This window comes from Thamnophis elegans, chromosome 3 (genome assembly GCF_009769535.1).
Source record: "Thamnophis elegans isolate rThaEle1 chromosome 3, rThaEle1.pri, whole genome shotgun sequence".
NCBI lineage: Eukaryota > Metazoa > Chordata > Lepidosauria > Squamata > Colubridae > Thamnophis > Thamnophis elegans.
The window spans coordinates 41314801-41328464 of record NC_045543.1 but is presented as its reverse complement, the minus strand read 5'-3'; the positions used below and the strand labels follow the sequence as shown (position 1 = coordinate 41328464).

General features: G+C 43.8%; 1 protein-coding gene across 10 annotated transcripts in view; it reads left to right on the top strand.

Moving 5' to 3' along the window:
- The window catches only part of PTPN6 (protein tyrosine phosphatase non-receptor type 6), a 50874-nt gene that overhangs the window by 17395 nt on the left and 19815 nt on the right, over positions 1 to 13664 (top strand). For all 10 annotated transcript variants that reach the window (XM_032213335.1, XM_032213334.1, XM_032213329.1 and 7 more), the window contains one exon: positions 9446 to 9656. In XM_032213335.1, coding sequence (XP_032069226.1) covers positions 9446 to 9656 — 211 coding nt within the window. The remainder of the gene's footprint in view (positions 1 to 9445; positions 9657 to 13664) is intronic.

Genomic DNA, 13664 nt, shown 5'->3' with positions numbered 1-13664 from the left:
CCCAGGGCCTGATGATCACGATTTACAACATTTTTGCTGAAAATATATTGTTTACTTTTGATTTTCAGCAAAAATGCCCCATAGTGAACAATGTGTCTGCTTAACAACCACAGTGTTTGCGTAATAACTGTCACAAAAAAGAGTCTTAAAATCAGATCAGTGGCCAGGCTCCTTTACTGTCGTAAGTCAAGAACTATCATAATTTGCGCAAGTACAGTAATACAAGAAAAAAAATCCCCTCCATAAGATGATTTTTCCTTATCTTTTTGCCAATCAATGACGCTATATCTTAATCTGATTTGGGGTTTGTAACCTTCTGATTCACTCTTGGGCAACCGATTCAAATTTATAGATTTGCAGTAAGAAAGCCAAGAAAGTCAAAAAGTGTTTAACAAAACAATGCCTTGGTGGAAATGGAGCTACAGTATATAAATATTGATCTTCTAATTTCATTTCAAAATAATGTTCAAATTTTGAAGTTTAGAAAATTTAATCTTTTGATGTTGTATATCATATTTTTTGGAGTATAAGACGTATCTTTTTCCCATAAAAAAGAGGTGAAAATCTGGGTGTGTCATACATTGAATACAGCATTTTTGGCCTCCTGAATCCACACCCCCTTTGCAAAAATGGAGGTGCCGAGGGTTTGGGAGGCCTGCAAAGTGCACCTGGGGGCTTGGGAGGACAAAAAAGAGCAAAAAACAGACCATTTTTTGCTCATATTTGCCCCCCCCCCAGCCCCCAGAAGCACTCTACAAGCCTTCCACAGCCTTTGCGTGCCCTGTTTTGTTTGCAAAAACAGGCCTGTTTTCATGAAAAACGGGCCCTTTTTTGCTCATTTTTGCCTCCACCAGCCCCCAAGGGGATTTTGCAGGCTTCTCAAACTCTTTGCATGCGCCGTTTTTCACAAAAAACAAGGCGTGCAGAGGATTTGGCAAGCCTGCAGAGTGCAAAAACTTTTTTTTTAATTTACGTCTTCAAAATCTTGGTGCATCTTATAGTCCACGAAATACAGTAATTACCAAATACAGATACAAAATCCTCATACTCTTTATTTTTCCTACATATAATTCTTTAATAAGGAATAATTATTTTGCTATAGATTTTTAAAGGAATATAGGACTAACGTATACAAACATACATACAATAAAAATTTCATATATTCAGGCGTGAGACATTAAGGTTCACCAAGAGGAATTTTAATTTTTTCGCCTTCATTCCAAAGGGTCAACGCCATCTGAAAAAGCCCCATTATTAATCATGGAGTGTGCAACAGAATGAGAAAATTCACATTAGTTTTTTTTCTTGGTGCCAAGTTGGTGTGTAATTCATTGGGGCTCGTTAAATAAATTCCTAAGCACTTTAATTTCAGAGAAAGATCCAACATTTTCATTTTGCAGATGCATTTCATGCTCAGGTAATATTTATGCAATTTATAGTCTGGTATGCGTTGACACTAAATGAACTTAGGAGAAATATAAAAAGGGTTGTAAATTTTAGGATTTGGTCTGAACAACTGAAGCTTCTGGTAACTGGCCAAATGGAAATCTAATGTCATAGAAGAAGTAACAAAATTCTGTTTGTAGCACATCTGTATTGGCAGAAGAACACAAGGTGAAATTGGGGTTTTCTTCTCCTACTCCTTACATAGCTATTGTGTCATGGCAACTACCGTATTTTTCAGAGTATAAGATGCACCGGACTATAAGACGCACCAAGGTTTTGAAAAGGCAAATTAAAAAAAAAAGTTTTTGCACTCTGCAAACTTCCCAAAAACGAATCGTTTTTAGCGAAAATGGGCCCGTTTTTTTTAAAAGGGGATGAATAGCCCTTAGGAGGCTTGTAGAGTGCTCCGTGGGGGGGGGGAAACGAGCAAAAACTGACTTTTTCGCAAAAACGGGCCAGTTTTTTGCCAAAAAAAGGGCATGGATAGCCTTTAGGAAGCTTATAGAGTACTCCTGGGGGCTGGGGGGTGGGCAAAATTGAGCAAAAAAGAGCCTGTTTTTTGCTCATTTCTGCCCTCCCCAGTCCTAGAAGCTCTCTGAAAGCCTCTGAGTACTCCTGGGGGCTGGGCAAAATTGAGCAAAAAAGAGCCTGTTTTTTGCTCATTTCTTCCCTCCCCAGTCCTAGAAGCTCTCTGAAAGCCTCCTACAAGCTATGCACGGCCATTTTGGTGAAGGGGAAGGTGTTTCAGGAGGCAAACAATGTTGTAGTCAGTGTATAAGACACACCCAGATTTTCAGCCTCTTTTCTAAGGGAAAAGGGTGCGTCTTATACTCCGAAAAATAAGGTAAATTTATAACTGAAAGGAGATTGAGAGCCATGCCATTATAAGTTTCACCTGTGATATTGCCAGAGACCCAGGAAAGGAAGACACAGAGGGCATTTGACTTGGGAACTGAACACCCCACCTGCCCCCCTCCCATCTCCCACAAATATGTTCCTGGGGTTATTTGAAAGGGAAAGTCTTGCCTGTTCACCTGGCAAGGTTTTGTATGAACACGTTTTCTTGGTTACTTTTGCATAGATCTGGTAAACGTGGTTTTGGGAACACTGGCATCAGCAGCTCATCCACAGCAAGGGAAGAGATTTATTTCACGCTGTTGTTCTAAGAGCTAGTGAGGTATTACATAGGAAATTGCTAGAACGTTGCTTTCCTAAATGCTGATTAAATGTTTAAAAAGTTGTACCTTAGTACCTTTTGCTGCTGCCTTTAAAATAATTTTCACTGTTACAACTAAAAGTTTAACTTTTTTTAAAAAGTGGATTTAATTCTGTTAAGGTTTTTGATTGATTTTTGTATCCCATCCAAAGGTGAAATGCTACCGGTTCTGGCCGGGTTCCCTGAACCAGTAGTAAAAAATGCTACTGGTTTGCAGAACCGGTAGTAAAAAATACTTTTAAAAGTTTTTTTTTTAAAGTTCTCACGATCACACATCGCACAGCTGATCTTCAGAACTTTTTAAAAAACTTTTTAAGCATTTTTTTTTTTTACTACAGATTTTCCGGAAATGCGGGGTGGGGTCCGTTTTTGCTCGCAGCAGGCTTGCCTGAAGCCTGCTAGGCCAAAAACCGGGGGTGGGGGTGCTGAGAAAGAAAGAGTGGGGAGGGAGGGAAAAAGGAGAGGAAGGAAGGACTACAAACCTAGCACTAGACACAGCTGCAGAGGATAATCTAGGGCTGGAAGGGACCTGAAGGTCATCTAGTCCAACCCTGCTCCAACAGGACATTGTTAAAGTGAGTTTCTGTCTTTTGATCCCCCAGTTACATAACTACAGAGCCACACCCACCCAGTCACATGACCCCACCAAGCCACGCCCAAAGAACTGGTAGTAAAAAAAATAGATTTCCCCACTGATCCCATCTTGATAGTTCTAGGCTAAGATCCAAGTCTCTGAAAAACATTGAGATACAATACAGGTAGTCCTCAACTTACAACCATTCATTTAGTGACCAAAGTTACAATGGTACTGAAAAAAAGCAGTTCATGATCGGCTTTCACACTTGGATCTGTTGCAGCCTCCCCCAGGCTCATGTGATCACCATTTGAAACCTTCCCAGCCGGCTTCGGACAAGCATTCAATAAGGGGGAAGCCAGATTCACTTAATGACCACATGGTTTATTTAGCAACTACAGTGATTTGCTTAACTACTGTGTGAAAAAGCGTTGTTAAAATGGGGTAAAAGTCACTTAACAACTGCCTTGCTTAGTAATAGAAATTTTGGGTTCAATTATGGTCGCAAGTCAAGGACTAGCTATACTGCTGTACAAAATGGTGGCAAATCCCATTGGAGAGCTTTTTCCTCACTGTTAAACTGAGCTGATTTTTTAAAATGAACTGGATCCCTGCCATTACCTACATTACCCCAAAATTACCATACTTTTCAGAGTACAAGAGTATAGAAATGTTGGTGCATCTTATACACTGAATACAACCATTTTTGGCCTCTGGAAACCTTGCCCCGCACATCCCGTTTTCACCCAAAACAGGCCTGTTCATCACAAAAACGGGGCACGCAGATGGTTTGGGACAGGGGTGGGTTTCAACCGGTATGGACCGGTACTGCTGTACCGGATAGTGAAATTTAGTGTGCCTTCCTGTACCCGTTGGTCAGGAGGCCCCATACCGGAACGCTACCTCCCCGCGTTCGCTCTTTCACTCGCGCCCCACCCCCCATCCTCACCATGCTGCCGAAAAGTTCTCAGAAGAAGAACCAGAAGAAGAAAAAACTGGTGAGTGGCTGGGGTGGGGGTGGGGAGGATGTTGTGGAAGAGGGAAGAGGCAGAGGGGCTGGAAGATACTATAGGACAGTGGTCGGCAAACCGCGGCTTGTGAACCACATGCAGCTCCCTCTGGCCCCTCTCCTAGGGCTCCCTGCTGACCCAGTCGCGCAATCTGCTCTCCGCCTGAGAAGGCATGAGCCTCTCACCTGCTTTTGCAATTCCGCATCCTTTGCAGGCAACCCAGTGTCAGGAAGAGCTCCAGCCCTTTTCTTGTGCTAATGTCTTGCGCGTGCGTGCGCACATGTAAAATGCCCTCCTGGGCCAGGATCAAGGCGGAGGGGATAACGACTCTCCTTCCACTGTCGCCACTGTGCAGTGAGGTGAGTAACTGGCTATGCAGTGCAGGGGAGCCACGCTGTGCAGGAGATTCCTCAGCGCCAGACTCAGGTCAGCGCAAGCCGCAATCCCCTTCATGTTGGCTCAGGAAGGAGGGCAATGGGGATCAGCAGCAGCAGCTGGTTGGGTGCAGGGAGGGAAGAGCTCCAGCTCTCCTGCACTGCACAGGGCTTTCTTTGTGCAGGGCTCTGGAACTCTTCCTTTTCTGCATCCAGAGACGGCTGCTGTAGCTCCTTCCTGAGCGAACACAAAAGGGACCGCAGCTGGCGCTGACCTGAGTCTGGCGCTGAGGAGTCTCCTGCACAGCGCAGCCAACTACTCACTTCTCAGTAGCGGCAGTGGAAGGAGTCACTATCCCCGCCGCCATGATCCCGGCCCAGGCGGGTATTTTGCTTGCACGCGCAAGAAGGAGATGAAAGAGAAAAGGAGAGAGAGAGAGAGAGAGAGAGAGAGATGAAAGAGAGCTGAAGGGAGGAAATGAGAAAGAGGGAAAAGAGAGGAAAACAAATCAGGGGGAAAGAAAGAAAGAAAGAAAGAAAGAAAGAAAGAAAGAAAGAAAGAAAGAAAGAAACTAACTTACTCAGACCTATGATGAAAGCAATGGCAAGCTAGATCTCCTACCAAGAAAACTGCAGTTTGCCAGAAGGCACAAATTGGAAACAAGTCTGATTTTTTTAAAAGAATATAACAGAGATGGCAAAAAATGCATCTGAAAATAAGATTATTTATAATTTTGGATAACGTATTATATTGTTAAACTCAAAAGAAATCAAAATTTATATCCTATTGCTGTTAGTACAATCTTGCCAGCTTCTATCAACTTAAGTTCACTATGAAAAGATTACAGAGAAGCAATTTCCTACAATGAATAACTTTATTTTGGATTTGCTATTGTATTCAATGAGAAAGAAAGAAAAAGAAAGAGGGAAAGGGCCCCTGATACATTTCTCCTTTCGTTTATCTCTCAGTTGTTGTATATTGTTCATTTGAGTTATTGGTTTAATCGTGATAGGTTAGTTAGCTATCTCTTTTTATGTCTAGGTCTTCACTGACTCATCAAGCCATTTGTATAGCTTCTCCCAGACTGTATAAAAGTCTGTGTCTTCTTTGTCATTAATTCGCATCGTCAGTCTGTTCATTTCTGCTAGTTCTAAAATTTTATTCATCACCATAGTGTTGGTGGGGGCATTTTCACTCTTCCAGCACTGTGCGTAAACAATCCTTGACGCTGTCAGAATATGGACTAGGAGGTATTGGTCAGATTTGCAAATTTTTTGATCTATTATTCCTAATAAGAAAGTTTCCGGCTTAAAGCATAGTTTAATTGACAGGATTCCATTCAGCCATCCTAGTATATGCTTCCAGTATGCTTTGGCTACCGGACACGTCCACCACATATGGTAGTACGTGCCCAGCACCGTTTTACATTTCCAGCATATGGCTGAAACTTTTGAAGACATTTTCGCCAGTCTTGTCGGTGGAAGATGCCAGCGGTAGAACATTTTATATATATTTTCTTTATAGGCCGTCGACTTTGTCAATTTTAGATTCCATTCCCAGACTCTTTCCCAGTCGTCTAGATCTATTGAGTGGCCGATGTTTTGGGCCCAGGTTACCATGACTTCTTTTACTCTTTCTGCTTCCGTTTTTCGAATCAGTAAGCAATTGTATATTTTTGAAATTAATTTCTCATCAGGTCCAATTAAAATTTTATCTAATTCCTGGTTCTTGTTCTGGAAGCCAGGTTGTGCTAGATCGAATTTATGTTTGTTTTGAATTTGAAGATATGGCCACCAATCGATCCACCGACAAGACTGGCGAAAATGTCTTCAAAAGTTTCAGCCATATGCTGGAAATGTAAAACGGTGCTGGGCACGTACTACCATATGTGGTGGACGTGTCCGGTAGCCAAAGCATATTGGAAGCAAATACTAGGATGGCTGAATGGAATCCTGTCAATTAAACTATGCTTTAAGCCGGAAACTTTCTTATTAGGAATAATAGATCAAAAAATTTGCAAATCTGACCAATACCTCCTAGTCCATATTCTGACAGCGTCAAGGATTGTTTACGCACAGTGCTGGAAGAGTGAAAATGCCCCTACCAACACTATGGTGATGAATAAAATTTTAGAACTAGCAGAAATGAACAGACTGACGATGCAAATTAATGACAAAGAAGACACAGACTTTTATACAGTCTGGGAGAAGCTATACAAATGGCTTGATGAGTCAGTGAAGACCTAGACATAAAAAGAGATAGCTAACTAACCTATCACGATTAAACCAATAACTCAAATGAACAATATACAACAACTGAGAGATAAACGAAAGGAGAAATGTATCAGGGGCGAGAACCCACCGTCGAGCAATTTTGTCACGCTACAATGCTGGGAAAACTTTAAAAAGCTGATAGGAAATTCGCTATAATTACCTGCATGAAATTAGTGATCAAACTTCATTTTAGATGAGGCGAGAAGACGTATAATCCTTGCCTCTTCAAGCAAGGAAAGGGAAAGAGAACCAGATTGTCCTCAGCAGAGGAAAATATGCAAATGTAACAAAGGTTAGAAGGGAGGGAAGGAGGATAGTAGGGAAATCAGGATGGAGAGGAGAAAGGGGAGGAATAGGAAAGGCAGAAGAAAGGGGGAAGAAAGAAGGAGAGAAGAAAGAGAAGAAACTGGGGGAGGAAGGAGGGAGGGAAGAAGAGAGGGTAGTAAAGAGGGAAAGAGGGAGGGAAAGAAAGAGAGAAGGAGAATTGAAAGGAAGGAGGGAAGGAGGGAGGAAAGGAGGGAGGTTAAGAGAAAAGGAAGGAGGAGGGAAAGAGGCAGGGAAGGAGGGAAGGTATGTGTGAAGGAGGGGGGAGCGAGGGAGGGAAAGGAGGGGGAAGGAAAGGAGAAAAGGAGAAAAGAAAGGAGGGAAGGCAGGGGAGAAGGAAGTAAGGGGGGAGGGAAGAAAAGAGGGAGGGAAAGATACCTAACCTTTGATGTTTATAATGATTTGATAGTATGGGAATATCTCGAAATGTAATTGTATTGTTTGTTACAAGTTATGGATGTTGTATTTTCTTTTTACCAATAAAATCTTATTAAAAAAAAAAATAAAAAAGAAAGAGGGAAAGGGAAGGAAAGGAAAGAAAGGAAGGAAGAGAAAGGGAGAGGAAAAATAGAGAAAAACAGAAATGAGAGGGAGAGAAGAGGGAGAGACCCTATTCCCACAAAAAACACTGAGCCATGAGACCTGGGTAGGCATGTCAAGGGGGGGTTGTCATATGACTAAGTGGGAGTGATGTTGAGTTGGCTACACCCACACAGATTTTGTTTTTTCTTTTCTGTGGAAAACATATCCAAATGGCTCTTTGAGTGTTTAAGATTGCCCACCACTGCTATAGGAACACACACTTCCAGCCCCTCTGCCTCTTCCCTCTTCCTGGATTTACTCAGACATTTTTAAAATTCGCAGCCTGTGCACACGCACAAACTCTTACACTCCTTTAAAAACGTCTGAGTGAATCCAGGAAGAGGGAAGAGGCAGAGGGGCTGGAAGTGTGTGTGTAAGGTGGTCAGTAGTGTTGAAGACCAGCAAGGACAGCCATATTTCCTCTGTAAATAGCTGTTTTATTGTTTTGTGTACTTATTTTATTCTTATTTAAGTAGTAAGTGCACAAAATAATAAATTTCCTTTTTTATATCTTCTTTTTGTAGGTCATTCTTTGGGGCAAAGAATTCAGTGGCATCAACTTGGCCACTTCCACCCAGTCACATGACTACCAAGCTACTCCCACCCGGTCACATGTCCACCAAGCGACTCCCACCTTGGTCACATGACCACCAAGCCACTCCCACAAAACAGACCACACTTATAGAATAGGTTCTAAAAAAAATTGAAACCCACCACTGGTTAGGGAGGCCTGCAGAGTACTCCTAGGGGCTGGGAAAGGCAAAAGGGATGTTGGGGTGGGGGTTGGGAAGTGAAAAATGCTTCTGGGCATTTTTTCCCTCCCCAGCCCTCAGGAGCACTCTGCAAGCTTCCCAAACCCTTTGCGTGAAACAGAGCCCAGTTTTTAACCTCCCAAACCCCCCATGTGTTGCGGTTTTGCCCTCTCCAGCCCCAGGAGCACTCTGTAGGCCTCCCAAACCCTCTGTGTGCCCCATTTTTGCATAAAACAAGATGTGCAGAAGGTTTGGGAGGCTTGCAGAGTGCTCCTGGGGGCTGGGGAGGGCAAAAACGTTTTTTCTTGTTTACCTTTTCGAAATCTTGATGCGTCTTATACTCCAGTGCATCTTATAGTCCAAAAAATATGGTAACTTTGGGTAAATCACGTTGTTTTATTTTCTCCACTTAGTTTATGATGTCCTTAGCACTTGCTGCCTTGATTCCTTTTCCTGTAATAACAGTTTTTTTCTGCTTTTTCACAGACAGGCTGTTTTTCATTTTTTTTAATTTATTGAGATCTGAGTAAAAAATGTTAGGATGAATTTGCTGAATGCTAAATGGTAAAGCAGACAAAAACATACATAGAACAAAAACAAAATTGGCCTTTATTAATATTTTAAAATCTATGCATGCACATTTAACCTATCAGAGAGGAAAATAATCAGTACAAATAAGAATTATGGCTAGATGTGTTTCACTATTTACATAAAGCAAAAACAAAACTTAATATCTTTATGTTGATTCATGTAGCTTTCTTAATAATTGTTTTTCCCCTCTGCCCTTCTTGGTCATGATCCAAATTTTCCATTAGTCTAATTACATTCCAGTCACTTTTATTTTGTAGCCACTCTACAAATTTGTAATTTATTTCACCTCTCTTCTTCCTCAGGTGGTACCATGGACATCTTTCTGGCCCAGCAGCTGAGGCTTTACTCCAAGCCAAGACTGCACCGTGGACCTTCTTAGTGCGTGAGAGCCTTAGCAAGCCTGGTGATTTTGTGCTGTCTGTCCTAACTGACCAGCCTAAACCTAGGACTGATGCTACTGGAGCCCACAGCCAAGAACGACTCAAAGTTACCCATATCAAGATTATGTGTGAGGTGAGAAGGTGGGAGAGAAGGTAAAGGAGGAGATAAAGGGGACTTTACTATCTGTAAGATGGTATACAAATCATTTTTACCTTATGTGGTTCCAGGTGGCAATCCAATTGGGAGTCTCATGACCCTTAGCAGTTCATCAATTGATCTGTAATATTTCACATTTGTATCCATACATTTAATATCTTTACCAATGAAAGGTTAGTTGCACTTCAAACAAAAAGGGAATCAGGTTCCTAAAAGAACCTTCTTTAGCCATAGTAGATGACAAAGGTAGCTGTAGTCAAGTCTCTTGAGATTTAGGAGCTGGATCCTCAGAGGTAAGAGGGCATCATGTGCCCCAGGACATAGACCTGGTGAAGTAGAGAAGGAATGTAATGTGTCCTTCGTCAAATGAGAGACCGATCTCTGTTAGATCAAGAGCTTGACTGTGTCTCTGGATTTCATCGGTGCTCAAATGGAAGGAATTGACTCTGCGGTACACAGTCAGCCTCACAGCCTAAGTATAAAATGGCTTCTTATTTTGATATGGCGGAGTTTCTACTTATTCATCTGGAGATCCTGAGAAGGAGGTTAAAAGTTTAAAACGTCTGGTGAAACCTGGAGATTTCACTTCTCTAGAAATACTTCATTACTGTCAGGCTGAAAACCAAGAATGGCATTCTTCCAAGCTGAGACTGTTATTATTTAACACTTCCAGATGAAATCTTGACAGACTGAAGATTCTGTTATTTCAATCTACTATATGCTAGGTGAACTATTAGGGAGGGTCTGCCTTTAAGAGCCCTCCAAATACAATGTTTAGTGTCCCAGAAGAGACAACTATTAAACAGAAAGTAATAATTTTAACTGTTCATTAATTATACTTAATCTCTATTTAGAGAATTTAGGCTAGTTTCTCACCTCTAGGTCGAGAGGCACATTGATTTACCAGTCAAAAAGTGCTCCTTGTTACTGGTTTTGTGGGGACGTTCAATATCATTTGCATATTCAAGATTCCCCAGACTGCCATTAAGAATGAGTGCAATGCAATGTTCCCTCTAATTTTTTTTCAGTGTGAGCAGAAAAGTATAGTGTTTGAGCGGCACATTTTCATGCCTGAGCACCTGAATTTTTTTCACAGATGTCACCTAAGACAACAACGAAATCAGTATTATTTGAAACTCAAAGTTATGTTTATTCAAGGTACCCGCTTAATTAAAAGTGTTATATAATATCAGTATCACTTAACAACGCTCCTGCTAGCAACCAAAATGTTGGCTCAGGAGCTCTGGCATTGAAGCACGCAAGTCTTAAAGCTGTCAAGTTACAAAACCCTTGAACCCTAACCCTTTAGAAAACAAACCCCAGAGGTGTTCAAACTGAACAGCTTTAAGACTTGTGGACTTCAACTCCCAGAATTCCTCCTCCAGTCATATTGCTCTTTCGCCTCAGCACCGCTCTGGCTACCTCCGTCTGGACCTGGCAGCTGCAGCTGCAGCGACGTCATCAGCATGGATCTGCTCCATCTTTGGTTTTTTCACCGGGGGCAGGGTCGCTGCTGAAGATGCCGACGAGCCCCCGCTGCCACCAGAATAACTGCTGCCGCCTCCTCCTCCTCCAACAACAACCCGGCGCTGTGACTGAGGTGAAGCTGCCAAAGCTCCTGCTGGCACCCCTGCCCATGGCAGTGGTGGCGGCGCCTCCCCCTCTGCTCGGAGCACCTGAGCTGGGCACCGCGTTACCCCTGCCATCGCCTCCTCCTCCGCCGTGCTTTTGAGAAGCCATGAGGCCTTTTTTTCCTTCCTCCCTCCCCCGCTTTCCTACTGGCTCCTGCGGTGGCGCTGCCATCGGGTTCCTCCTCACCACCTTACCTTTGCCAGTGCTCCAGTGCCCTTTTCCCCTCCCACGGTCGGTCCGCACCTGCCATCCAGCTCCCGCCCCGCAGGAAAAAAAAAGGCATCATGGCTCCTCAAAAGCACGGCAGAGGAGGGGGCAGGGGTAACACAGGGCCCAGCTCAGGTGCCCCTGCCATGGGTGGGGGCGCCGGCAGGAGCTTTGGCGGCTTCACCTCAGCTGCAGCGGCGAGCGGCAAATCCGGCAGTGCTGTTGGAGGAGGAGGAGGTGGTAGCAGTTATTCCGGTGGCAGCGGGGGCTTTGGTGATTCACTTCAGCCGCAGCGCCGGGCACAAGGATTGGCCGCCCACAAAGGACCTCCACGGGCTTGCTTTGCTGAGCACGGGGCGACCGACGGCAGTTTGAGCGGAAGTGGCCGGCGCCTAGGAGGTCCTAGGAGACCGGCCATGCCGTGTAAGCTCCTGCTGCCGTCACCACCCCACGCGCTCGTGCTAACCCTAACCAGGACAGAAAATCTGAGGCCCCTCAGCTTCCGGAGCCTGTAACATTAGAAATCACTGCGCGGCAGTTGGAAACTGCTGCATGGTGTTTTCTTGCAATGTGCGTGGCCGTGCAGCCGCGCACCTTAGAGGGAACATTGGTGCAATGAAATCCAAAATAGGCATTTCTCTGATTCTAAAATGTAGCTCCTAGAATCATTAACACCTTGGTCCTGTCTATGTCAAATTCCCTATTCATTGTAATGGGGAGACATAAATCTCCAAAATCACAGAAAAGGAATGGATAATTAAGTAATAGAATAACAGAATCTTGGACTTTTTCTAGTCCAACCACCTGCTCAAGCATTCCGAACAAATGGCTGTCCAATCTCTTCTTAAAAACCTCCAGTGATGGAGCTTCCACAACTTCTGGAGGCAAGTCATTCCACTAATTAATTATTCTAAAGGGTTGATTCTCTCCCTGATTAGTTTCCATCCATTGCTTCTTATCCTGCCTTCAGGTCCTTTGAAAAATAGATTGACCCTCTCTTCTTTGTGGCAGCCCTTTAGATATATTAATAATGACAACTAGCTCCAGACTTGCAAAGAATCTTTCTTGGATGTTAAATAACACAGAAGACAAGAAAGAACCCTGAAATCTTTCATTATTATTTTTTTGTAGTGTCTGGAGAAAAAGGGATAAGCAATTCTTGCAATCCTCTAGGTCTGTAATGGCGAACCTATGGCATGCCTGCCATAGGTGGCACTCGGAGCCATTTGTCAGGGCATGTGAAATGTTGCCTTGCCAGCTCCAGGGCGCATGCACACGCTGGCCAGCTGACTTCAGCCTTCTTTTGAGGCCATTTTTCACTCTCCGAAGTCTTCCCTGAAACACAAAAAAACAGTCCTACAGGCAAACCGGAAGTTCAGGAATGAACTTCCCATTTGCTTGTTGGGCCATTTTTTGCCCTCTGGATCCTTCAGGGAAGCCTCCTGAAGGGAAGCAAACCAGAAGTCTGTTCCCGAATTTCCGGTTTGCCTGTAGGACCGGGGTTTTTTTTGTGCTCCAGAGGCTTCAGGGAAGTTCCGGAAGCCTCTGGAGGGCCTCCGGGGGGGGCGGGGGGGGGCTGTTTTCACCCTCCCCAGGCTCCTAGGAAGCATGCATTGCATTTTGGGAGTTTGGGCACGCGCTTTGGGCACTTGGTTCGAAGATTAGCCATCACTATACCACTGTATCAGTTTAAAATTCCAATTTGTGGGAACAAAGATGGAAATGGAAGTGTTAAAGTAGCTGTGTTTTGGAGAAGGCATACATGACTGCTCAGAGATTGTCCCAGACATCCTCGTACCAGTGATGGGATTCACATTTTTTTAATACCAGTTCTGTGGGTGTGGCTTGGTGGCTGTGGCATGGCTTGGTGGGAGTGGCTTGGTGGGCGTGGCAGGGGAAGTATACTGTACAATCTCCATTTCCTCCCCACTCCAGGGGAAGGTTACTCAAAATCCCCATTTCCTCCCAATCAGCTGGGGATGCAGAGAATAGATGGCGGTGGGGCCAGTCAGAGGTGGTATTTACTGGTTCTCCGAACTACTCAAAATTTCTGCTACCGGTTCTCCAGAACTGATCAGAACCTGCTGAATACCACCTCTGCTCTGTATGGAACTTATGAGGTTATCAATAATTTATCCACAGCTA